Source organism: Calliphora vicina, chromosome 1 (genome assembly GCF_958450345.1).
Source record: "Calliphora vicina chromosome 1, idCalVici1.1, whole genome shotgun sequence".
Classification (NCBI taxonomy): domain Eukaryota; kingdom Metazoa; phylum Arthropoda; class Insecta; order Diptera; family Calliphoridae; genus Calliphora; species Calliphora vicina.
This window is the reverse complement of record NC_088780.1, coordinates 113,434,027-113,460,504: the sequence shown is the minus strand read 5'-3', so window position 1 is coordinate 113,460,504 and position 26,478 is coordinate 113,434,027. Positions and strand designations below refer to the sequence as shown.

Below are 26,478 nucleotides of genomic sequence, written 5' to 3'. Positions count from 1 at the left end.
AGAATCTACATAACTAATTCTATATGTGGTCAAAATTTGGTGAAATTCTACTTCCACAAAGAGGGTCAAAAGATCAATTGAAATATTACTTTTGTTCTAGATGTCTACTAACACAAAAATTTTAAACTCAATTATTTCGAAATGGCAAAAAAATTATACACTATTATTTTATTAAGGGGACGATATTACATATACATATGTACAAAATTTTAAACTTTTACTATCAAAAATAACCAAGTTATAACAAAAACGTATCATCAAGTGCATGATTATCTTAAACAAAATAACGTTTATAAATTCAATAAATTGTTTGCAATCTTAATGATAAATTGAAGTACCTTTTTTAATTTTAAATAAACAAAAAAAAATAAAACATAGATATCCAAAAATTTTAAAATAAAAAACATATTTGTATTTAAGATTTTATTTTTTGGTGATATGTTATTTTGGTTTTAGAAAACAAAAATTCAAAATAACGTAAGATGCATAGCAATACATTATTTGCCTATTTCATAGAAAACATACATATTTGTTAAGAATTGTAAAAAAATACTTAAAAATTTATTTATACAAATATTCTTTGTCATAATTAGAAACATCAAATTAACATACAATTAAAAACAAACAAAAAGGTACAAACATTTTACTTATATTCTATTGTTTATTGCCTTTGTCAGAACCTTCTTCGCTCTTGCGATATTCCGTGTAATCAACGTAACCGTCTTTATTCAAGTCCATGGAATTCAAAACGTAGTCAATAACGTCAGCTAAATTATCATCAGTATAAGTAGTGCCATTCTTTTCACCTGTACCCTCTGCCTCTTTATTTTCTTCTTCTTTGGCCCCCTCATCGTCAGCTACAATAGGGATTTAAACAATGTGAAACAAAATGATTTAAAGGATTAGGAGCACGCCAATTATAAAAAAATAAGCTCACCACAACCATTTCAAAACAATTTTGTGAAAATGCATTAAAAAGAACTTACGCCAATTCCTTTAAAATATCTTTTAAAAATTATGTCATTCTAAGTTTATTTTATTTATCTTATAATACAATTGATCAAACAATTGTACGTCAGTATATTGTTTTATATTTTTTGATATAAAACTGAGCTTCTTCATAATCAGTCATTTAATATTTTTAAGTTAGAAAACCCGTGCAAAAAATAAATAAAAAAAATTTTAAATATATGTAATAGTGATTTTTTGTTCAAATATTGAGATGCTCATTTAGAAAAATTTAATTAAGGTAACAAAAAATAAAAAAAGAGATTCTTTAAAATGACTAAACAACAGTAAAAAAGACTTGGAAACAGAAAATAATCTAAAATGAACACAGTATTAATGAAATGGAAAACTAATGGCCACTTTTTTGAGCTTGTTGTTGATTTTGTTGTGATTTTTGTTGGGCCCTCATAAATTCGGGATAATCAATATAACCATCCTTTGAGGTATCGTCCATTTGTAAGATGGGGTCAATTAAAGCTACCAGTTCTTCATCTGTAAATATTTTTTCCTCTACAGTTGGCTGTTGACCGTTATTGGCATGAGCATCTTTACTTCCTTGTTCTATATGTCGTTCATTCATGATTATAATGAATGAAATTTATATTAATCGATAAATTTTAGAATATCCAATATACCGTGATGATGAGACCATATACCAATTAAATATGTTTTGCATTTGTTGACATTAGAATACATTAAATAAGCACATATTATGAAACACACAACGACACATGTGTAATATGTGTGATGTATAAAATATTTTATAATATTTTTGTTTTGTTTGAGATGGTAAAATTAATGTAGTATTGGTTTTATATGAAAATAAAAGAAATCAAACAACAAAGTACAATTGTTTTAGTTTTTAAAGCTTACTTTGTATAACTTCAACTTCGAAAAAAATTAATTTTACTTACCATGCCAGTGGATTAGAGATTTAATGAGTTCGCAACCATCTAATTTGTTGTTATTATCGGAGTCGTGCATTTTAAAATAATGAAATTGTAATTCAGCCTCCGACATTTTGCTGGTGTCAATAGGTACTTGCATATGCTCTTGGATATGCCTTAAAATAAAAGATATGTCAGAAAATTAGTTATATTAAAAAAAAATATGTCTCCTCTGCTTATCACCATGCATGGCCATGGAAGGTTAACAAATAAAATTCAAATGTAATTTGCCAAAACATAGAAAATAGATTACATAGAAATATAATTTACACTTATCAGGAAAATTCACAAATTTACAATAGCGGAGTTCACTATTAAGTACGAATAGTCTTGCATCATTGTAAAGGTTTTTGTATTTGCGATGATGCTAACCATTCGCACTTAATAGTGAACTCCGCTAATATAATATTTAGATATGTAAATATTTATTAAATTTGGAAATTGCTTTAATCAAAAAAGTACACACATAACAGACATATATACATATTTTTACTTACATATATTAACCTATTTTTGGCAGTTATTTACCACTAATACGCTTGCCAAGAATGTACTTGATCAATATTACTTTTTAAGAAAAAATAATTGTAATGTATGACATTAATGAACTCTTATCTGTATGTTCAATGGTAAGCTATCACTTACTTGATAAGACAACTACTTACTATAAGAGGTGACAACATGAAATCAATCCATTATTATTCTTTAATAATAAAAATCAGCATTTGCATATAATTTTAAATACTTACTCCCTTTCATGTTGAATATTAGCAGCATTTAAGACTTGTTGTTGACCGTGATGACCATGAGGAGCATGGTGGCCGCCACCATGCCCTTGGGGAACCTGTTGAACAGGTACTTGTTGATGTACTGGAACTTGTTGAACTGGTACTTGTTGTACTGGTACTTGTTGTACTGGAACTTGTTGAACTGGTACTTGTTGTACTGGTACTTGTTGAACTGGTGGCTGCTGTTGCACCGGTACTTGTTGGTATTGCATTTGTTGCTGCTGCTGCATTTGTTGCTGTTGTTGCATTTGTTGCTAATGCACATATATTAAAACATAAATCAGTCTTAACTCTTTGTACAGATTTATATAGTATTGGATAAAAACTTACATATTGTTGGGGACTTACTCCAGGTGGTAAATTCTGTTGAGGATGTTGTTGATACTGTTGTTGCTGGGGATGCTGTTGATATTGTTGTGGTGCTTGCTGTTGATTAATAAAGACACGATGAATATCAATTATCTAGGGTTAAAGTTTTTAATTCATCATTTCGCAACTTACATAGTGCTGTGGTGGTACACCGGGAGCCACTCGCTGGCCATTTACGGCTGCCAAGCCTAACACAAGCAACACTAAAAGTGTGTTATACATTTTTTAGCTTATTTTATGGCTGGTATATGGAATATATTTAATATAATTTTAAATTTTAGCGGATTTCTTTGGCACAATCTGTCTGTTAAAAAACCACTGACACGTCAAAAACAAAACTACACGATTGCTACAACAAAACTAAACAAACACGTCCGCACATAAAAAATTGTTTAAACTTCAAATACGGTATGTTCAGTGCAAGAAAAAAAATAAAACTTTAAAGCTAAAATTAATGAAAGCATAAATGCGCTTGTACCGATTTCAGCTGTTTTTTTTATATTATTGGACCCTCTAGTAATAAAATATATATAAACTAGTATTTGTGGTCTATATTATACAGTCAAATACTTAAAAAAGTTTTGAAATTAACTAATAACTTAGAAAATTTGTTACAAATGAGAAACCCTTTTGAAAAAGTATCGCCTAGAAAAAATCACTAGATGTCATACACTGAACATAAACTTGTTTGTCGTGTTATTTTTGTGTAACAACAAGTGTCGTCACAGTTCGTTTATTTTTCATTTCAGTATTTATTTTATTTATTTAGTTAAAATTTTTATTTAACTTTTTCTAAATACATATATATATATATATATTAAAAATAAATAATGGTACGTATTACAAATTAATGAAAGCGTGGTTAATTCTTCTTTAAGTATTTGTTTACGAGTATTTTTATGAGAAAAATTGAATAGAAAATTTATCAAATACCTTTGATAAAAAATTTGGTGATTATTTTTTATTGCTCATCTATTTATTTTTATTTACTTACAGGCTCGGTACTTCAAGGAACAAGATATCGATGGTAAATTAAAAAAATAATGTATATTTTTACGAAAGTGTAGATTTTAACCATTTTCTCTAAAAGCGGAAGTGAAAGCTCGCATTATAATAGATGCTCTACTTATAAACATTTCACAACGGTTTCTAGGTTTATTTTTTGTAATAATGAAAATTTCTTTTGTCACATAGAATTCCGTGAGTGCTTTTATTTATTTGCCCGTTCTGGTCAAATTACTACATTGGACGAATTAACTGTTATAATGAGATCATTGGGATTATCTCCAACTATTCAAGAGTTAATTAACTATTTAAAAAAGAAAGGTGGAAAAATGAGTTTTGCAGATTTTCTGGAAGTTATGCACCAACATTCCAAAGTTGAAAATCTGCCGGATGAAGTGGTGACAGCATTTAAAGCTGCAGATCCGCAAAATTCCGGAGTGATACCAGCTAGACAATTGAGAAATTTGCTGCAAAATTGGGGTGAAGGTTTGTCGATGAGAGAGGTAAGGTGTAAACAAACTCGTATTTCGAATTTATGTATATCTTTGTTATACTTTAGGTTGATAATATTTTCCGTGAAGCTAATGTTAATAACAACAGTATGGTCCGTTATTCTGATTTCGTGAAAATTGCATGCGCCCCTGTACCAGATTATTACTAAAGGGCATTTCGTGTTAAAAGCATGAGCACAAAATTTATTAACTTATCAAACATTCTACACATTGCCTATTCATTTCAAATATTTTATAGTAAAAACTTAAGGCCCAACTATAATATGCATACACTAGCTTAAGTCAGCTTAAGCAACTGTGCGAATACATATAAAATGTATGTGACAAACTATAATGTACTTAAGAGAGTTTCGTCAAGTTTCGTCAAATTTTATTTGCTTAAGCAAAGTGCGAAGCTGGTCGCACATTCCGTACGGAATCAGCTGTTTGTTTATTTTATACAAAAAAAAATTAATTTATTTTGATAAAATAATAAGAAATACTTATTTTTTTAATTGCATGTTGCACATAAATTGTTTTGAATGCACGTAAGTACATTATGGCCACCTAAAAGTTTCTTCGGATTTCCTTAAGCATTTGACAGACTTTTCGTTCGGTTTTGACATTACCTTAAGCTAGCTTATGCATATTATAATTAATCTTAAAAATATATTTTTATAATACTATATCATTTCAAATGTAATACATATTTATATTTTGGCCTAGAATGGCTTTGTATTACAATCTTGAATAAATAAATAAAATTATTCAACGTTATTTAATTTATTTATATTTAAAATGTTATACTTTGTTTAACTTTGATTAAATAGCAAATTTCTATCTTATATATAAATATAAGTACACTTTTAAGTATTATCAACCAATATTGATGAAACGTATATGGTTTAAAGGGTTATTTTCTCTAGATATGCACAATCATAATTGAGCTGAATATAAAAAGGGTTTCAAAATTCTTTCCATAAAAGTGGTAAAAAGTGTTTTAAAAGAGGTAGAATTTGGACCAAAGGGAGATCCTAGTATAAATTATTCTATTTCCACTTTATTGAAAACAAAATTAAAAAAAAAACTTTATAGTCCCCTTAATAAAACAATAGTGTATAATTTGTTTGCCATTTCGAAATAATTAAGTTTAATATTTTTGTTAGTAGACATCTAGAACAAAAGTAATTTTCAATTGATCTTTTGACCCATTTTGTGGAAGTAGAATTTCACCAAATTTTGACTACATATAGAATCGCATTCGTAATCTTATGAATTACGAATGCGACAGGGAATTTTGTTTTCCTATAATATATATGTATAATCTTAAAATTGTTTTAGTAACAAATCAAGATCCCAATAACAGTTTATATTTTCATAATTTTCAACATCTATACACATATCCAAATTTTATTTTGAAGCACTTTTATGATCAGATCATTTTCTAAATATATGAGAAATTTCTATTATATATATATGTTGAATTAAATTCCTATAACTCCTAAACTATAATTATGAGAGCTATCAACACCCCACAATTATTAAAATGCAAGCTGTTACCACGATCTTGATTTATGTTTTAACCCAGATATGCCGACGGTTTGATCTTGATCATTTTAAAAGTATTTTTATATTATTTTGGAAGCAAATGAGAAATAAAAAACAGTGCAATTAAAGTTTTTTAAAAATTTATAGAAAAAAGTGTTATTTTCATTCATCCATATAACAATCAAGCTACTCTTCATAAATATAAATTCCAAAAAAATATAGTATTTATTCACTTGTAAATGTACAAAATTTTACTTTCCGTACAAACGAGATATGTCCATAATGACTGAATATGGGCATTATGAAAATATCACAAATTAAAAATTCAATAACTAAAAAATAGTAGCAAAAAATAATGCGATCACACAATCTCCCATGAGGTATTGGTGAGTACTAAGTATGTGAACAAAAAATAATGGTATTTTTACAAACGTGACGTATCCTGTAAACAAGAACTACATGTAGTACAGTCGGCATATCTGGGTTAAATTCAAAACCAACTCCTCTTATGATGGAATTTGACCATTCTACTACGTATCCAAAAATAAAAAATGGTTCTATATACTTTGTGTTTTAATTGTTACTTTTATTAAAAAAGTTTAAAATCATACATCATGATGATGTACTATTTAGTTGGCAATGGTAACTTCAACTTCTACGCCAGGTTCAATGTTGATGGAGGTGATCTTCTTAACGATCTCAGATGGGGAGTGCAAATCGATGATGCGCTTGTGAATTCTCATCTGAAAGAGAAAAAAGGGATTATAATTAAACAAATTCCTAGCTACAACACAAACAAAATAATGTTTTTTTTTTTGTAGAACTCTGAGAGCCATAAGAAAGTAGCAAATCTTCCAAAGGGACTATGAGAGGGCGTTTAATCTTAGCAAATTAATAAGATACTGGTTAGAGTTAAAACCAATCAAAAAATTGTACACTAAAACCGATATCAAATTTGCTAAAACATATCATTATTGGAAAGAAATTTAAGAAACTTACCTGGAAACGATCCCAAGTTTTTGAACCTTCACCACAAGGAGTTTTACGGGTGGTAATGCGCAAAACTTTGGTTGGCATGCGTACTGGGCCCTGAAAATATAAAAGAACAGATTAATTAAATGATTAACCAAACAAAGCTAAAAATTAATGTGATTATAAAGTTATTACTTAAACCATTAAAAATTTCTTAACTCGTAGTAAAAATTAAGAATTATGTCCGATTTAAGTATTTTAATCTAGCATCTATTTTGACTAGGTTAAGATCTTTAAAGAAACAAAACCTCCAGGTAAATGCCATGGCGTGTACAATACATAAAGTAGTTGGTTGATGTTACGTACCTTGACGCGCAAGTTTTGGTTCTTAGCACCGTTGATCAAATCGCGGCACACATTTTCCAAAGAACGAACGTTTCTGGAGGTCAATGTGATACGGATGCGATGAACGGAAGAAGAATCAGCGCCTTGGGGCTTCTCAATATCTTTAGGAGCAGCAGCCTACAAGTAAAAAAGTGAGGTTAGTTTGGTTTCGACACGTGTCCACAAATGTATTACTAAAATCCAATTGTTTGTGAATTATATTATATAAACAATTTGAAGCGAATTTTTTATTACCATTTTTATATAGAAATCCGGTCGAGGTATTCAAATCTCTTTGTTTTGAGCAGCGCTGAACCAGAGTTCTAGCCAGTAAAAAAAGAAATGGACGAGAATGCGGAAAAGCACCTTCCAAGTAGTGATGTAAAAGTATTTATTATTTGGGTATTGGGTACTCAACGACTGTTTTTTGAGTATTCAATACTCAAAGTACCTACTGAATACTTTCCGTCAAGGCGAATTTTAAAAGGTGACGACAGAATTACAACAAATACAACATATACAAAAACAACAGGTACTTCGTTTTTGTAAAAAGATAAGTGAACTGTCAAAGTTGCCTGTGGTTGTTTTTGCTTTTGGGTTCACTTGTCTAAACAACTGAATAAAAAAAATAATCAGCTGTTCTTCTGTCGTCACCTTCTATAGATTCGCCTTGCTTTCAGTGTTGTACATAGTGCTGCCAGATTGAAGATTTACGGCAAAATGCTTTTGTTTTTGTGATTTGATGTATTATTGATTGACAAAACGGAGTATCTCGTCTCTAGGGTAGCCAGATATTGAATTGGCAAAAAAGTACATCAAAGAAATAAAAGCAGTACAATTAACAAAAAATAAGTATATGTATTTGTGTTTTTACTGAAAACGTCCATTAATTCATTAAATAACATAAAATCACATATTCTTTAGAAAACAACAGACAAATGAGATCGTAACGAGCGGAAACTCTCCTATCAAAGACCTAACTCAGTTGTCAGAAACCTAAGTGGTGAGAATATATTAGTAGAAAAAACTGTGTGAAAACAAAAACAACACTCGTATGTGTGATTATTTTGAGTAATTTTTTGTTTGAGTCTTTTTCTAGTTTCCGATTTATGTTTCTCTATGGCAGTGATCAAAGTAAATTAATTTACTTTGGCAGTGATGTTCAAAAATAAAAATGAAGATGTATTGGTGAGAGAGCTACCCAGCAAACATAATGTCAAACACTTAAAATAATAACAAAATGAAGAAAGTTTAGATTTAGAATTTTTGTCAAATAAAACCAATTTATTAAATGAATGTAATTTAAATTTTAAGGAAATGAAAGAATATACATTGTAAGTCCGAAATTCTCTTAAATTTTCTATTTATTTTTGACTTTGTTTTATTGTGTTCAATTGTAATTGAAACGCGTGTGTTTGCTATGCTTCAAATAAAAACAACCAACAACAATGCTTAATAAATTTCTGAAAAAAATTGCGATAGTCCGTCACATGTGGTTTCTTCGCATCAGTGATGTTAACCGTACGGTAATTACCGTATTGTACGGTAATTTAGTCCTCCGTACGGTAGGCAGGTAATTTCTACATTTGTACGGTAATTTTAAAAAGTTTAAATTTTTAAGAATTATATCCCAAAAATTATATTTCCATAATGTGCTTTTCGTTTATAATCTACAATTGGATACAAAGAGCTTGGGCGCTTCACCTAACATATGATATACACATTTCTCACCAACTACCGCTAGACAAATTATATCTAGGCGGTAAAGTAATCTTTCAAGTATGGATATTTCAATATAAAAATTAGTATTAAAAACTGATTGCAAAAATATTTTTTTTTGCATTTCCCAGAAGCTGTTCAAATGGATGAATTTAATGAAATTGATAAGGAATTTATGCTTATAAGCCAAATAAAAGATGTTGATTAAAATGGCATTCTGCTGTTTTACAAACTTGGTCCTATATTCAAAACCCTCTATCTTTAATATTCACGAAAATTACTTTTTGATGGTAAAATGATCAATAAACAGCCCTCATCTATGGTGTGAATTTCTTACAAACATATTGTTTTTTGCTGCTTTATTTTCATTTTTGTTATTTCTCTATCTTATACAATTAATTTTTTCCGAATGCAAACCTCTGAATGGTGTGAATTTCTTACAAACATATTGTTTTTTGCTGCTTTATTTTCATTTTTGTTATTTCTCTATCTTATACAATTAATTTTTTCCGAATGCAAACCTCTATCTTTTCAAATACTTAATTTTCAAATATTTTTTTGGAATAATTTCTTCTTGCAATTCATGTTTTCTTACTAATTTTTAAATGCTGAACATGAATTTTACTATAATAATTGTAGCATACCGAATTTTAATAACTCAAGTAATACGCGAAAAAACAGTTTTTTGGCTTTCCTGAAAAGTTGTGATTTTTAAGATAGATAGTTTTGAATATAGGCCCTCAATATATTGAATTATAAAAATAAACCTGTTTCAATAAGAAAATATTATCATTTTTGTACAAGACTTTGGATACGGTAGTTTTACCTAAATAACGGTAATTTTTTTAGGGCTGTACGGTAATCGAAATTAAAAAGTTAACATCACTGCTTCGCATTCTCAGCGATGAATGACAAATGTTTTTAAAAGAGCATAAAAAATGTGTGTAAATTTTTCAAACAATTGTTGTATGGCGTGAACATCACTGCTCTATGGTAATAATTTAAATTAGTCAGGTTTTTAATTGTTTAAAAACAAAGTTAATTTTAACAACATAAAATTAGTCAGGTTTTTAATTATGTTTAAAAACAAAGTTAATTTGACTAAGTTTATCAGGCCGCCACACGTTTAGTTCGGGATGGTTTCAATTCCGATCGATTTCGTTTTGGGTTCTTCAGATTCCGTGTAATTTATTTTTATTAATTCCAAAAATATTTAATAATTCTATATTTCTGTTTTAAATTTGACAGCGTTTTTTATTTTAAAACCAAAGGGAAGATTTTGGTCAGAAATTGATTAAAAATTTTAGAAAAACAAATAATTACAAAGAAATATCAATTCCACTTTGGAAACTGAAAGTGGTTTCATTCCGAATGAAATTTTCGTTTTACTTTTTCTGAAGAAGCAAAATACGGAATTAATTCCACTTTCGATCGGAATGGAATTCTGTGACAGGCCTGTATATTAATATTTTTAATTCTGAATATCGCTTGTTTTTTATATTAATTTTTTTTTGTAATAATTCAAAAATTTTACAAATATTTATAATTATTTTTAATTGCATTTTTGCCATTTTCAGTTATTAAAATATTAAAAAACTCGAAACATGTAAATTCAAAAATAGTTTTAATAGACCGTTCACTCTCTAAATTTTAAATGAATTCAAACATACTCATATAGGAAAGTGTATATTTACTCAAAAAAATCTGCAAATTCATGGAATGAATTAAGATTTAAAACAAAGTTTTTTGAAATATAAAAAATATTTACATTTTGTTTTTACCAAGAAATTATATTTTTACCAAAATGTTTTTTCGCTGAAATGAAACTCGATTTTTTATCATTCACATAGGTATAATTAATTAATATTGCTTAATTGTTTTTTAATTTTCTATTTTTTTTATAAGAATTAGAATAAACAGTTTTTCTGATTACCACTTATCAGAAGAACTGCAATTTTTGTTTGTCATTAAAAAGTTCGAAATATTTTTGTAATTTAACATTTTTATTATTGCATTATCGTCAAATATTTAAGTATTTATAATAAATGTTGCCTTTTAATCATATAAATTTTAAAAAATTATTAAATAAATTTAAGCTTACACAAATCTTTTACATTTAAAAGGAAATAAAGAAAACACAATAGCGTCCAGTTAAAAAATATAAAGAAATATTTAAAAATTATACGGATAAAATATAAATTGAACTTGCAATGGAGGACAATAAACAAAAAAGGAAGGAGTAAGGGGTAGGGGTGGTGTTGTTGTTGCTATAATAAAATTTTTAAACTAAGTAGATAAGTGCTAATGTACATTAATAATAGATTCACGACCTTTGCCAACACCAACCCATCTAACGGGTACACTAAGTTCTTTTTCTAGGAAGCGTACATAATTTTGTGCATTTACAGGCAAATCCTTAAAGTCACGAATATTTTCTGTGCATGTTTTCCAGCCAGGTAATACAGCATAGTCGACTTCAATGTTAGCCAACTCGGCAATAGTGCCGGGGAAATGATCCAATTTTTCACCGTTAGCACGTTTGTAACTAAAAAGATTTGAAAAATAATTTTGAAATATAAATAGATGCAATAAACTTTAAAACAAAATAATGCAAAACTTACGAAACAGCAACTTTTATTTCTTCTAAAGTATCTAAAATATCAAGTTTTGTAAGGCAGATGCAGGTATAGCCATTAACTAGTGAGGTATATTTTAATAAGGGAATATCTAACCAACCACAACGGCGCTTTCGTTTGGTAGTTACGCCAACCTCAAATCCACGAGTTTGCAATAATTCACCAAATTCCTAAACAAAACCAATATGAAGACTAATAGAAAATAAATGAATGCACATTAATACATACATTCAATTGTTCGGTGGGAAAGGGTCCATCACCCACACGGGTCGTATAAGCTTTAACAACACCAATAACTTCACCAATTGTTTGTGGCGGCAAACCAAGACCAGTTAATACACCACCTATACTGCAGTTGCTGCTTGTAACATAAGGATACGTGCCAAAATCAATATCCAACATTGCAGCATTAGCACCTTCAACCAATATAGTTTTGCCCTCACGTAATGCTGTGTGTAAAAAGCAAATTGTGTCCTTGACGTAAGGACGTAACTTTTCAGCATATTCTTTGTAGCGCAATAGCTCAGCATCTACATCGACTGCGATGGAGGGAAACAAACGCAAATGGGTTGTTACAATTGATTTGAATCTATAAGAAAATAAAATTTAAGTATGAATATGAATGATTAGGGAATTAATAATAAAATAATATATGTTTTTGAGCTTACTTTTCGCTGAATATATTAAAATCGCCCAACAGCTCACCCACACGAATACCGTTACGGGTGGCCTTGCTGGAGTAGGCTGGACCAATACCCTTCTTGGTGGTGCCCAAGGATTTTCCACCTTTCTCAGCTTCTTGCATACCATCGACAGCCTGATGGAAATCGAATACCAAATGAGCACGATCTGAGATAATTAAACGATGTTCCAATTTTTGTAGACCTTTAGCTTCATTCTTAGACAATTCATCGAACAGTGAGGGTATATGGATCACAACACCATTGCCTAATGTAAGCAAAGAACAATAGTACATACAATTTAGGAGATATACGGAGGAGGTAATTAGTTGTAGACAGTATTAAAAAAGGTATATTCTAGTATTAAAAAAGGTTCTTCTCATAAACAACCACCACAAAAGTAGCAAAAATACTACTGTTTGGAAGATCAGAACAGCAAAATATATAAAAAATATGATTTGCTACCCTTGAATAAGTTTGCAAACATATCTTGTAAATTTGCAACATGTTTGTTTATTGTTTATTTTAGGGGTGACGGTAGCATAGCGGTAAGTTACACTACTCAAACTTGTTGCAGAATCAGATTAGCAATAAAAGGGACAATAATTCTCTAGGTGCACATATCATAGGACATATGTATGTAGGTCTAATGTACATATCAAAAGATGATTGTCATAATAATTAGTTAAGAAATATGTTGACGTCATTTGTATATGCTTATGTGTGTGTTAATAATTATCATAAATAAATACGTACATTATAATTTTGCTTGTATAAAAAATAAGTCTAAACTACATACATAGATATAAGTAACGATGATATACAATAATGATGATACAATAAAATTTTAACACGTTCGATGATATGTATCTATGAAAATTCAAAATATTTGTTTCTGTTATTGTTTTTTCATTTGTTATATTCATTTAGTCATGTGATTTACAAAATGTATTTGTTATGCATAGAATAAAAATAAATAAATAAAACAGCTAAAATAATTTTCGTTAAAAGTGAAAAGAAAACAAAAATATAGGTAAACACATACATTTATAAGTATATGTATGTATATTCAAGGGAAATAATAGTCCGGTTTCATGATTTTTGTTTTTCTTTATTTTTTTTATAGAAAATGAAATTTATTTAGTATATTTTGTATACTTAATTTGTTGTTGAATGTCAAGGGGAGTGTATAGCGAAAGTCTTTCGTCAAGTGAGCATTTTTTTGGCAACAAAACATACAAGATTTTCTTATGTAGATATACATATGATTATTATTATCAAGTAACTATAATTTCATGGTTTTATGAAACAATTTAAATGGCAAGAAATTATGTATAAATCCAAAAAATTTAACAACAAATTTATTTGATTTAAATTTTAATAAGATGTTGTTTAAAAAAAGTTAATATTAACAGTATTTTAAAAATAAAAATTACACTTTATATGTACAAACGAGTTTATCAATTATATGTATGTATTTTACTTTTTAATCAGATAATTAAAATTATACTTTTATCTTTGTAAGCAATCTTAACTATAACATACCGTAAAGTATAGTATTATTAACTAGTGTTAATAAAAAAGATGAATACTGCTCCAAAAATATGTATTGAGGATAACTACTTATATCTGCAATTGTCAATTTTATTGTAGAAACACTTTATGAAGTCTAATTTGTAAATAAAAAAAATTGTTTAATTCCGAACAAATCTTAACCACCTTTGCAATTTGATGTGCGTCTAAAAATAAGGTCAGTACATATTATTTAAAACAACTTATCTTAATTTATTTTCAATTGATACATTGAGAAATTTTATTTTCCGTTTTATAAATGGAATTAGTAGTAGAATATGTAAAATGTTCTAGTGTTTTTAGACTTATATCCCGCTATTCATTCCAAATTGTAATATTCAGCTCCTTAACCGAATTATACAGATGGTTTTAATGTTCTCAATCCATTATGCACAAAGGTTTTAGTTGATCTGAAAACATGGGTTTCGTTGTTCTCCCAAAATGATAGAATAGCCTCCAGTTTTTGCCATTTTATTACCATTTTTGTAATTTCGCTAACTTAAAAATAACTGTATTACTGAATTCAAAACTTTCCATCTTTTTAAATATTTGCTTTTTAATTTAATTATTTTGAATAATTTCTACTAGCAATATATGTATGTTTTCTTACTAATTTAGATAAATTGACTAAAGCCTTTTGGAGCTATCACCCATTTTATGTTCAAATGTATGTACATAAATATACAGTGACGGACATTGCAATAGAACCACTACCAATATTTCATTTAAAACAAGGAGCAATCATAAGGATTGGTGTGGGTAAGAAAATATAAAAAAGTGACAAAATGAGTTGTGGACGGACGAAACGACCATTAATTTAATTGGTAGTGATGATAAGACATGGGTTAGACGTCCAAAAAATGGCAAAAACAAAAAACGTTTAAACATGGTTGGGGAAATATTATTATATGGGGATGCTTTTCTTGGTATTGCGTTGGTCCAATTTATTGGATTAAAGAAAATATGGATAAGCACTTGTATGTAAATATTTTGGAGAAAGTTATAAAGCCGCATGCAGAATGGAATATGCCCTTAAAATTTTATTTTCTTTGAATTACTTTGAATATTTTGACCTCTCACCACTTTTGCCCAGGCAGAAAAAGATAATTAATATACATCTAATTTGTAGTGAACACACGTTCCCCTAACATATGTATGGCAGAACTTAAGTTAATCTGTTTTTCTGTTTACTCAATGTAAATAATTTCCTTTAATGAATGTATCGCTAGAAGCTCCTTCTCTGGAGTAGCACACATCATCTGCGCTGACTAAATACAAAAAAATTGTATTGGTAAAAAATTACAATTTTTAATTGATAAGAAATAATCAATCAAAAATTATTACTCATTTGAAAGCAATAGTGCAACAATTTTCTTTTCTTATTTTTTTTTATATATTTTTGTTTATATATTATAACCGGATGTAAGCGTAGAATTGTGTTGATATCAAATAAATAGTACATATACACAAAGTTAATTAAGGAAATTTATAAAATTGTGATGTGCTCGATTGATTGTTAGCCTGTAAATTTTATATACAAATTAATACAACAGCCAGCCCACTGGTTAATGAGTTGAGAAAGCATGTCATGATTATTATATTGTTTATTACCTGCTATGCTCTAAATTACTACAGTTTGAACAATAAACATGCACGGAACACTTGTACATTCTTATATAGTACTTGTTGTTTATACCTCTGCTATATCGATGGCTGATTATCTAATAAAAATTTTGTCTTGTGACATTTGTGCTGACAAAGTGGCGATAGCAGTACAACCCGCAAAAATTATAATTATAATAATATTAATATGCATGAATAAACAACAAAAAACTACAGTCAAATCGATTTAATAAAACTGTTTATATTTAATTAAAATGGGTTCGTTTGTTTTATGTAAATAAAAATGAAGAGGAGGACTCTAAGATTATCGTTGTATGATTGAATGATAATTATTATACTGATTTCGTAATATGTATTACAAAGATATACTACATATTTATTTATTTAAGTAGGTATATACAATAATAAGCATTATTTATTTACTTACTTTGTATTTATAATTTAACTGTAATTACTTAGAAAAGCTTTTATTTATACAAATATTTGCAATGGTTGTGTTACTACATCACAGTAAGGGTATTCATTTCAACACTTTTTTGTAATTAAAAATTACATTATGATTTTTTACATTTTGGTGAAATTTTTGTTTGTGTTTGTTGTAACCAAGTGTAAACAAATTAGAGTCTAATGTTCCATTTTTTGAATGAGTAGTTTTTTTCTTGTGTTTGTTGTAATTACATGTTTCCACTTTTCAACCAAAACAATTTTCAAATGAATACCCTTCGTATGTTTTAAATGTAAAAAAAATTCTAAACAACTAACTTTTAAATCAAATATTTTAACCGTATTTATATTTGTATATACATACATATATACCAGTCAGAACATTTAATAAAAAAAAATGTTCTCCAAATTGGACAGACCTAAGTAATGAAAATCATTACCTACAATATTATTTACATTTTTCTTATTTTTTACAAACTTTTGACATGCAATTTTTGCGTAATATTAAGATCATCTTTATATTTATTGATTTAGTTGTATTTAAAAAGATAGCTTGACGATTTTCTTCCCTATGACCTTCATCGAGAGTTATTTACAACAACAAACAAAAAGAAATATATGGAACTATGCCAAAGTTTTATACAAACTTAAAAAATAAAAGCGTATTTATGCACATACTGTTCAAAAGGCGTAAAAACAAGACGAGTCGTGTTTTGCAAAATTGAAAATATTTCATACATAAACATATACTGACGTAAAGTTGAAGAATAAGTTGTTTTGCTAAAGATAATCAAAACAAAAAACCGAAATCTTATCAACATACTCATTTAGTTTAATTGTGAAAATACATAAATCATGGTGAAATAAAATGTATATATTTATGCAATATTAGGCGGTGAAAAGATAACGTCTATGAACATTATGACTGTTTCCGTCTATATATGTAATCACCCATATCGGCAATAACATGTGAAATTTTGTTCCCATAAATATCCATTTCACTCGAAGGGAAAATTGCTATCGTGAAATTCTCCATGAACTTTTCATTCACAGTAGTTGAACAGCTGTTTATTGTTTAAAAAATTCCATTTAAAAATCCCAGTTGATAAACGAAAAAAGGAAAAGGGAACATATTTCATATGAAATATTCACCCCTATCGGCAATAACATGTGAAATTTTGTTCCCATGAAATATTCATTTCCCTCGAAGGGAAAATTGCTATCGGCAATATCACGATGAACTTTACATTCACAATAGTTGATTTTGTTCGTAACAGCTGTTTATTGTTTACAAAATTCCATCTAAAAATTTCACAACAAGGGGAATTTTTTCACGTGAACAAAGTTGATGAACGAAAAAAGGAAAAAGGAAAATATTTCATGTGAAATATTGATTCGCGATAGGGGTGATTGATTCGCGATAGGGGTGAATATTTATGTTGTCGAGACATGAGGTATTTGGGAAAAGAATGACGAAATATCGGTAAATTAGAAAAATAAACAATTTTAGCTTAGACGTCAAAAAATCGTATTCAATATTTACTTCATCATGAGTGGTAAGGATATACACACAGTTACTAAAGTATACGTACGATCGACTATTTGGGCATTTTTTTAAAAGTCTATATATTTAAAAATACAAGGCCTGACTCATTCATTCACTGACTCATCAGTCATGAGTGAGTGAGTGAGTGAATTAATGAGACAGGCCTTGTATTTTTAAATATATAGATTTTTAAAAAAAGTTCCAAAAAGTAAATCGTACGTATACTTTAGTAACTGTGTGTATGTATACATGTTTGTTATTAGGTTTGTAATTCCTACAATATTAATTTGCGACCCTATAACGTATGTATGTAGGGAATAGGGATATAATGAAGTCCATGTGTTAATTAAATATGTTTTCCAAAGCCCCCAGTTTTGCAAATCAGCAATAAATGGCTTAGAAATGTGGCAACTCTAACAATACACGACCTTTACTAAAATAAATTAAAAAAATAACAAAAATTTAACATTCATTTTTAAATTGATAGAATTAATAAATTTTCCAACTGGAAAATAAATGTCAAAGTTTAATTGAATAAATATTTCTTTTCATTTTAAAGTTTAAACTAATTACAATTTGATGATAAAAAGTCATTCGTTAATCTTTTAAGAAATACTTACCAATAACGGAAATGCATTTTTCATTAATAATGCCACTGGGTAAAAGATGGAAATCGAATTCAGTGCCATTAGCAACTACAGTGTGGCCAGCATTATTACCGCCCTAAAGTAACAAGAAGAAATATGGTTAAATTTGTTTTTTAAAAGTAATATTTATATAATTTTCTTCATTAAATTATAAAGTCAAAAAGTAATAGGTATGTATTGCATTTGGCAAGTATTCAATATTTTGTTTAGAATATACGGGTTTGTTTTGTATATGTCTTTTGTTTATAGAAATGCATATGAACATACATACATAGATACATACATGTGTAGGTATTTCAAATTTTGGATTGTTCACACAACAATATTAAACCATTTAATTTATTGTATGTACTAGACTTTTTATTTGAAAAAGTAAATAATTTCTAAATTGCTCTACGTATTTTAAATTGTTAATGATATCTACAGTTGCGAACAAGATAATAGCAGTACCACGAAATTTTGAAATATTTTAACTTTTTTCACAGTGTACTGTGTTCGACATACAGAAGAGAGTGGACGTCGAATATATTGACTACAGCCTGAACTTCCAAATAAAACCAGTTTAGACCCGCCAGTTCACAAAATATTGAGATATTTTCTTGCAAACCAGTCGGCATTCAGCGTACTCCAAACGAGTACCACTATGTATTTTTTTTAATAGTGGCTTTTTCCTTGGACTTCGTTCTGTGAAGTTTGCATCTAGAAATCATCTCCTTACTGTCATATCAATAACTTCTAAATTTCATTCGGTTTTATTATCTTGACAGATTAAATGGATTGCATTTGATGATTCTGACGATATTTCGATCGTCCTGAGGTGCAGTTTTCCGTTTGCAGTCCCCATTTTTTATTTTTTTCTTTCTATTCAATAGCGTTTGATATAAAGTTGAATATGTGGAAAAGATTTTCCTTATTTTTATAACTTTAAAATTAATTTTCCCTAAGCAATGATGCAATGTATTGCGCGACCCACTAAAACAGGAATTATATAAAAAAGAACTATTTTTAATGTTAAATATACAATAAATTCAGCATATTTAACTAAATTGTACTTTAATCTTAAAAAATATTTGACTTCTTTAAGAAGAAAAATAAAAAAATGAATTTAATAATCCGGCACTGCTATTTCAATGTTAATTAAAAAATACATATTGTCATATATAAGAGCCTTTATTTCCGAAGTTACCATTGTTTTTACAAAAAGATTACATCACAAAAAATTTACAGGCTTGACCGATTATGGGTATAAACCACATTTTAAGTTTAACATTTTTAAAGACGTTGTACGCTGTTTCAAAAAAATTTCCTAGTGGTACTGCTATTTTCTTGTTCGTAACTGTACATACATATGTTTTATATAAATTGTACACATGTATGATTATTTTTTTAATTTCCATTTTAACATGCACTTTTTTAATTTTAAAGATTAGATAAAGAACACTAAGTCTTGACAAATACACAAAACTAATAAAAATTGCATAATAATATGATAGCTATAAAATAAATTAGAAAATTACTCATTCATTAAGATTATTGTTTTAATAAAAAATATTAATCTTTAGTTTCTGTAACATAAAGATTTCAAATTTTATAAAAGAAAAATAAAGATTATGGAATTTTAAATGAGAAACAAGTTTTGAATATAATTAATACCTACAATACAAAAACTTATATAGGTAGGTATTATTGTAAAATACCTAAGTTCAATGTAAAAACTGTACCTCAAACAAACTTTTCCTTTCAAGATTAAAAAAACAAGATTAATGGAGTCCACAATGTAACGTGGGTAAAACCTGCTCTAAAATAATTTTTTTTGGACGAATATAAAGTTCGGGTTCGCCCTGAAAACCCCGGTTTAAGCTGGATTCTACAAATTACTAAAACTAGTAAGCAAATGAGCAGAATTTTTTTAATTTTTCTGTAATTAAATTTATGAATTATGAATGTTTGAGGTTATTTGAAGTTATTTTAACGATTGCTTTGAGACTTTTTGCAAAATGTTCGAGATTTCGGATTATTTTTTGTTTCGCATTAAGACAACATCCATAGATTTGCAAGTCTGCTATAAAAACTGCATACTAATTAGAAAATGTTACAAAATAAAAGAATAAAATGAAATTTACAATGAAAGTGAAACATTCTTCAACAAATACAAGCATAATTCAATAAAATATAATGGAATCAATATCGTTCGATTCAATGAATTCGATTTTTTCCGAAAACTAGAAATAATCATATAAATTATTTTTTAGTTGTTTATTACAATATTATAGTTGCTTAGGCCAGATCATAAAAAAATCTGTTCCCAAAGGCTTAAGGAAAGGTAAATAGAAATTTTTACAAATTTAACCGTAAAATACAAAAATTGTTTACACAATTATTTATGATTGCGTTACTAAACTATAAACAAATAAGATCGGAAAACAAAATCTATAAAACATTGCCAAAAACGCGACAAATATACCAAAATAGGAAACAATCTAAAAACACACAACATGCATAGTTTGTTTTATTTTGATAAACAATACCAGAAAAAATAGCAAATATTTACAGAAAAGTAATAATTTGAACAAATTCTTAAGTAATAGGAAAACTTTGTGTGCCCATGACTGATTCTAACAAGAATAGTGTGTATTATGTAAAAACGAAGAACAGTCAAAAGAGAAATAAATATTAAAGTAGGTGCACAATATAGAGAAGAATAGCGACGACGAATCTTTTAAAAGATAAGAAAATAAAAATATAGAAGACTCGAATAAAGAAATAGGTACATCGTTGTCGTACAAAGCTGATGCAATCCAAACATTACGCATCATTTTATATTGTGCTTTGGGTACAAATAAACGAAACAATTAGTTATAGACGCTTTGTAGACGACTTTCGTTTTACCAATACAAATTAAAATCATACATACAATATAGATCTTTTGAAAATCAGAACAAGAAGCATAGGGAGGTGTTGCAATTGGGTTATAAACACTGCCAGACACTGATTTATTTCATTTTTAAAACGTCCTTGACCATTGACAGTAGAAGCAAATACTTTTCCTTTTGTGTTACATGTATTTTATTCAATATATTGTAGAAGGATGTAGTTTGTGGGGATATGTATTGATGGACGAGTATACTTAAATGGTACTTTGTATGCATACATACACTTTACACGCCCATAATTATATTAGGTACGCTTTCATTAGATTCATCAACATACCTGACATCTGCAAACAATGTCCACTTCGGAGGCCAACATATCGACAACTTTGCCTTTACCCTCATCTCCCCATTGGGCACCCAAGACAACATCAACTTTTGATTTGTACATATTCAAACGTCCCTGATGTAGTTGCTCGTAGTGATTACCATTCACTACACTGTTTACAGCTGTTGTTTCCATATTATTTTTTTGCGTCGCAATCTTTTTTCACTTGTTGGAGTTAAAAAATTTTACTTATAAATCACTCTAATACACAATTTGTTGGTTAGTTTTTTTCACAGTTTCTTAAGTTAATTCCGTTAAGTTCTTACAAAACAAAATGCGCGTTATTAGCGGATCGTTCGTGTTAATTACGTTAACCGACCGCCAGTCAAGAGAAAACCGTCTCCACTCGTCACAAGTAAAACTTGTAAAGAAATTCACTCGAGCAAATGAATGACAGGAAAGCACATTTTTTATTTTTCTTTTCTCGTTATATTCGTTCGTCCAGATTGGCATAGAATGTTTAGACAAAAAGGAAGAAACGATAAATGTCAAAAGAGTTAACAATAATTGCACGTGCGCGATATAAAAAAGATTGTTTGTTGTTGTTGACAAATTTGAATTTAAACAAAATAATAGGGTGACCCAAACACAATTGTATAAAGTCTTCGAAAGTCGTTAAAATTTTTTAATTTTAAAATTTACAAATATACATATCTCAATAATGTTATCATATTTCCTTACCAAATTTAAACACATTGATAATTTTTACACGTTTTCGGTTATGAAAACAGTTTTCAAAATTTAACCCTTATTGTGTTATAATATTTTTACATTTGTAGAGAGTCATTAAACTTTGTTACTAAACTCCATTTAAAAAAAGTAATTATTAATAACTAATGAGCTTTTAATATACTTAATTTTTATTCAAATGCTGTACGCAAAATGTGGTCATTTTGTATGTAACTTGGGGGTTACACGATCAAGTATTGTATTTCAAGTTTTAATACACTCACACTTTTTTACTAATACACACACACTTTGAAGAATTGAAACGAACTTGCATTCAATTTCTCATTCATGTTGGCGTTTCAATTTTCATTCAAGAAAACAGCTAATTACATTTTTTTGCACAATTTTAAATTTTTTTTTGCTTTAAATTTTGGTAAATTTTGACAAACAGTATATGTAATAGTGCATTTACACCTACGCCATAAACATGTTATAAGTTGTTTATGGTGATAAACTAGTTTGAGAAACTTGTTTATCCATACAAAACAAAAACAGGTTTGTAACTAGCTTTTGAGATAAACTAGTTACAAACAACGAGTTTTTGCTAATGCAACTCTGTTTTTCAAAATTTTTCTGGCAACGCTGGTAACATTTGACATTTGCTCAAAAATATAAAAACAGTTTTCTTTCAAAAAATATCCAAACTGTAAGAAAAAGTTTAAAAAAATTATTAAAAAGTATTTATTATATAATATGGACAACGAAAATGAAAGGTATATTTATATGTACATATATGTATATGTACATGCAGCAACGTTTTTTCTTAATAACGTCCATATTTTTATTAAATTTTTTATATTGAAATCAGCTGTTTTATGACTTGTCAAAAATAAACCACTTAACTGCCTAAAATGCAGATGTAAACGGTATAATTTATGAAAGTAGCTTATGATGATAAACTAGTTTTAAAATTACAAGTGTAAATGCACTATAAAAGACTATCAAGAAAAACTTGATCGTGTGGCTGCAGGGTAATACTCAAGCATACAAATCTACTTAAGCAACGTTTGGTTTTCAGTCTGAATATATAAAAATTTTATATATAGTATCCTTTTAAATAAAAGATATTTTTATTTAACTAGAATTAATTGCTACAAATTTTAAGTTACTGGATTCACAAGTGACTGCTTATCCCGCTCTTAGGCGTTCGGCGCAGGTCTCTGCTGGTTGGTTACGACAGCACAATAAACATAATAATGTTCATAATTCAAACTTATATAGAATTCTTGTCAATAAAAGTTATTTTTATTTAACTAGAATTAATATAGTAATTATATATTTTATATTCAGATTAGAATTGATAAAAATATGTTATAGAACTTTAAGCATTAATTTTACATTTAAAGCTAGGTACTCTGTTCAAAATTTCGTGCGAAATGATGTCAAACTACATATAAAATATTTGGAATGAAATATATGCGAAATAATTTCGCAAAAGCAGTACTCTGTTTTTATTGTGGAAAACATGTGAAATAAATCTGGCAACCTTATTTTTCCACACGAAATAACGTAAGCAGCACTTCTTTCGCACGAAATTAAAACCAACAGCTAGCTGTCAAACAGCATGTAAAATTTTTCGCATGAAAAAACCATAATTTTTCGCAAATATGAACAGAGTACTAGGCTTAATACGTAAAAACCTTCGAATCACAATATACAAAACGGCATACATCTATTGCGTCTAATGTTTGGGATATGGCAATACCTTTAAACTGTTTTTTTTTATAGAAAACCCTTTTTCTCTTGACACATAGTAAGGTTTATTCTCATATATAGATCACCCTGTCGAATGTAAACGAATTCTTCTTCATCTGATAAATGTCAAACGATTTCACAGCTGATTTTTGTTTTGTTTAAAATATTGCTCTTAGGAAAATAATAAACAAAATATTGCAGGTTAAAATATACTATTTTAAAGAAAAACATGTCTTCAGAAAATTGCCAAATGTAAGCGAAATAAATACTGTGAATATCGTGTTATTTGGAAGTTAAGAAATTTTAGAAATGCATTCTTGTTTTCGGAATTCGATTTAAAATACCCCTGTTCTCTAAATTTAGTGATTTCAAAATAATTTTTGAAAAATAATGTTCTCTAAATCGTACAATTTATTTGTACATTGAAAAAAGCATTGTTTACTCTAAAGTAAAACGAGTAAATCTTGTGTATTCGATTTACAGAACACCAAAAGATGTGAATTCGTTTTAAAATCGAAATCGTTACTCGAATGGCACTGGCACCTACATTTAATGAATTCAAATACATATATATCTAATAACTTATTTGTATTACAGCTGCAATACGACTCCCTTTAAATATACGTGTCCCCGATGTAATATCGTATACTGTTCTCTATCTTGTTACAAATCACAGAAACATATAAAATGCTCCGAAGACTTTTACAAACAATGCGTTCAAGATGAATTAAGTTCGGCAGCATCTGGTGCTGCTAATACTAAAGAAGAAATGCGTAAAATTTATGGTATATTAAAACGTATACGTGAATCGGATGCTGGCATAGATACAGACAATTTTGACATGGATGGATTAGATTCTGATGACGAAGAAAATTCACCAGAACATGGTTATGAGGAAGAAGATGAGCAGGGTGAGAACTTTGAAGAAGTAGATGAAGATGATAACGATGACGAAGATATAGCCGAGAGGTTAAAGAACATTGACATCAATGATGCCGATGAAGTGTGGCAAAGATTAACTTCAGCTGAAAAGGAAGAATTTAAAAAGTTAGTTTCTTCTGGTGATATAATGAAATTAATGCCCGACTTTAAGCCATGGTGGTTGACAAAGACAAATTCCAAAATTGTTGAATTAAAAGCTAATGATCAACAAGAGAGAAATGATGTTCCAAATGTAGTTGAAAATATACCAAAGTATTCTAATATTTGTAGTAAAGAACCTGCACCTTCTTTACATTATAATCTTTGGAATATTTTAGCAGCCTACTCCTGTACAGTGCGTTTTTTCAATGGAGAACATTTCACAAATCCTAATGAAGCTACTGCGTATCTTGTAAATCTAAGTTCAACTCTTAAATATGGTACAAATTTTGAAGAAGTTGATGATGCTGTTATTTCCGTAGAGATGGAGGCTCTTACAACAGGGAATGGTGCTACGCAACTTATGCCAACGACTGGTATACCAAAGTCGTTACTCGTGGAAGATCGCACTCAATTAAAGGCGGATTCTCGCCAGTTGATGTCAACGCTAGGCAATAAATTGTCAGCATTAAGTGATATTTTAAAATTATTACACCTTACAAAAAATATCCTCAAGGCACCAAAAAAAGGTGAAGCTGAATTTCAAAAACTTTTTGCTTTAAGCAGTGGCATGGAAGAATTGACACGTTCAAAGGTTCAACTATTAATAAAGAAATTAGAATTTTATATGTCCTACGTTAACAGAGAAAATGATTTAAATTAATATACATACATAATATGTATGTATATCTTATTGATATTTAGTGAGTGTATTTTATATAAAAAAAATTTGAGTACTTGAATAAAAATGGATAAAAATAATTATTAAAGTAGACATTTTATTTAAAAACTAATATTATTTTTTCAGAAATCATTTAATTTAAAAAATTCATATTTTAATATAATTTTCAAAATCTATATCTAATATATAAAAATCTCGTGTCACAATGTTAGTGTTTGAACTCCTCCGAAACGGCTCAACCGATTTTTATGAAATTTTGTATGTATGTTTGGTAGGTATGAGAATAGGTCGTAAAGTATTTTTCATACCGCTAGGTCATTAGGGTGACCCTATCCAGAATTTATTTTCACCATTTTTTGACCAAAAGCTTTTTTTTCGCATTTTATTTATTTGGCATTAAAAAATACCTATAACCCCAAATTTTCATTAACCGACCCTCACCCACCCGTTTTTTAACCGAGATTTTAGTATTTTGTATGAGCAATATCCAAATATTAATATTTAACTATTTTTATGAAATTTTGTATATATTTTGTAGGTACGAGAATAATATATATCATACCGCTAGGACATTAGGATGTCCCTATCCACCCATTTTTTAAAATATTTTTCGCCAAAAAATTTTGTTTGTATTTCTCTTCACTTGGCATCATAA

The 26,478-nt window shown here is 28.5% G+C and overlaps 5 protein-coding genes across 7 annotated transcripts; 2 read left to right on the top strand and 3 right to left on the bottom strand.

The window, feature by feature from the left end:
- Nucleotides 1-528: 528 nt before the first annotated feature.
- On the bottom strand, nt 529-3,481 carry LOC135963627 (general transcriptional corepressor trfA). Of its 3 annotated transcripts, XM_065515561.1 has the most exons (6): nt 3,245-3,477; nt 3,074-3,169; nt 2,905-2,997; nt 2,705-2,874; nt 1,923-2,071; nt 992-1,569 (listed from the first exon to the last, which is right to left on the bottom strand). In XM_065515561.1, the coding sequence occupies exons 1-6, from the start codon at nt 3,332-3,334 to the stop codon at nt 1,358-1,360; spliced, it is 810 nt and encodes a 269-aa protein (XP_065371633.1). In that variant the 5' UTR covers nt 3,335-3,477; the 3' UTR covers nt 992-1,357. The 3 variants fall into 3 exon arrangements, with proteins under 3 accessions (XP_065371632.1, XP_065371633.1, XP_065371631.1); XM_065515560.1 differs by lacking the exon at nt 992-1,569 and adding an exon at nt 529-857 and having other exon boundaries at nt 2,705-2,997; nt 3,245-3,481; XM_065515559.1 differs by having other exon boundaries at nt 2,705-2,997.
- Nucleotides 3,482-3,818: 337 nt separating this feature from the next.
- Nucleotides 3,819-5,407, top strand: LOC135955786 (calmodulin-like protein 4). Its single transcript, XM_065506151.1, has 4 exons — nt 3,819-3,945; nt 4,109-4,139; nt 4,307-4,620; nt 4,677-5,407. Exons 1-4 carry the CDS (start codon nt 3,943-3,945, stop codon nt 4,776-4,778), a joined length of 450 nt encoding a protein of 149 aa, XP_065362223.1. The 5' UTR covers nt 3,819-3,942; the 3' UTR covers nt 4,779-5,407.
- A 1,304-nt stretch (nt 5,408-6,711) lies between these two features.
- Nucleotides 6,712-7,922, bottom strand: RpS20 (ribosomal protein S20). The gene is made up of 4 exons (XM_065515558.1): nt 7,768-7,922; nt 7,495-7,650; nt 7,156-7,245; nt 6,712-6,899 (listed from the first exon to the last, which is right to left on the bottom strand). The coding sequence occupies exons 1-4, from the start codon at nt 7,768-7,770 to the stop codon at nt 6,786-6,788; spliced, it is 363 nt and encodes a 120-aa protein (XP_065371630.1). The 5' UTR covers nt 7,771-7,922; the 3' UTR covers nt 6,712-6,785.
- A 3,293-nt stretch (nt 7,923-11,215) lies between these two features.
- On the bottom strand, nt 11,216-22,006 carry AdSS (adenylosuccinate synthetase). Its single transcript, XM_065515557.1, has 6 exons — nt 21,590-22,006; nt 18,353-18,455; nt 12,536-12,815; nt 12,096-12,456; nt 11,853-12,037; nt 11,216-11,776 (listed from the first exon to the last, which is right to left on the bottom strand). The coding sequence occupies exons 1-6, from the start codon at nt 21,770-21,772 to the stop codon at nt 11,533-11,535; spliced, it is 1,356 nt and encodes a 451-aa protein (XP_065371629.1). The 5' UTR covers nt 21,773-22,006; the 3' UTR covers nt 11,216-11,532.
- A 2,179-nt stretch (nt 22,007-24,185) lies between these two features.
- On the top strand, nt 24,186-25,903 carry LOC135955775 (zinc finger HIT domain-containing protein 2). Its single transcript, XM_065506139.1, has 2 exons — nt 24,186-24,313; nt 24,659-25,903. The coding sequence occupies exons 1-2, from the start codon at nt 24,291-24,293 to the stop codon at nt 25,803-25,805; spliced, it is 1,170 nt and encodes a 389-aa protein (XP_065362211.1). The 5' UTR covers nt 24,186-24,290; the 3' UTR covers nt 25,806-25,903.
- The last annotated feature ends 575 nt before the right edge of the window (nt 25,904-26,478 follow it).

Excerpts from the sequence above, each read along its gene's own strand:
- LOC135963627 (XM_065515559.1), bottom strand. The coding sequence starts at position 3,334 with ATGTATAACACACTTTTAGTGTTGCTTGTGTTAGGCTTGGCAGCCGTA. Across the intron at positions 2,998-3,073 it reads GAGTAAGTCCCCAACAATAT|CAACAAATGCAACAACAGCA; the intron begins GTAAGTTTTTAT and ends TATGTGCATTAG. Across the intron at positions 1,570-1,922 it reads ATCTCTAATCCACTGGCATG|AACAAGGAAGTAAAGATGCT; the intron begins GTAAGTAAAATT and ends AACGACATATAG.
- LOC135955775 (XM_065506139.1), top strand. The coding sequence starts at position 24,291 with ATGTCTTCAGAAAATTGCCAAAT. Across the intron at positions 24,314-24,658 it reads TCTTCAGAAAATTGCCAAAT|CTGCAATACGACTCCCTTTA; the intron begins GTAAGCGAAATA and ends TTTGTATTACAG.
- RpS20 (XM_065515558.1), bottom strand. Across the intron at positions 7,246-7,494 it reads ACCAAAACTTGCGCGTCAAG|GGCCCAGTACGCATGCCAAC; the intron begins GTACGTAACATC and ends TTATATTTTCAG. Across the intron at positions 6,900-7,155 it reads AAACTTGGGATCGTTTCCAG|ATGAGAATTCACAAGCGCAT; the intron begins GTAAGTTTCTTA and ends TTTCTCTTTCAG.
- AdSS (XM_065515557.1), bottom strand. The coding sequence starts at position 21,772 with ATGGAAACAACAGCTGTAAACAGTGTAGTGAATGGTAATCACTACGAG. Across the intron at positions 12,038-12,095 it reads TTCCCACCGAACAATTGAAT|GAATTTGGTGAATTATTGCA; the intron begins GTATGTATTAAT and ends GGTTTTGTTTAG. Across the intron at positions 11,777-11,852 it reads GAAATAAAAGTTGCTGTTTC|TTACAAACGTGCTAACGGTG; the intron begins GTAAGTTTTGCA and ends AAATCTTTTTAG.
- LOC135955786 (XM_065506151.1), top strand. Across the intron at positions 4,140-4,306 it reads CAAGGAACAAGATATCGATG|AATTCCGTGAGTGCTTTTAT; the intron begins GTAAATTAAAAA and ends TTTGTCACATAG. Across the intron at positions 4,621-4,676 it reads AAGGTTTGTCGATGAGAGAG|GTTGATAATATTTTCCGTGA; the intron begins GTAAGGTGTAAA and ends GTTATACTTTAG.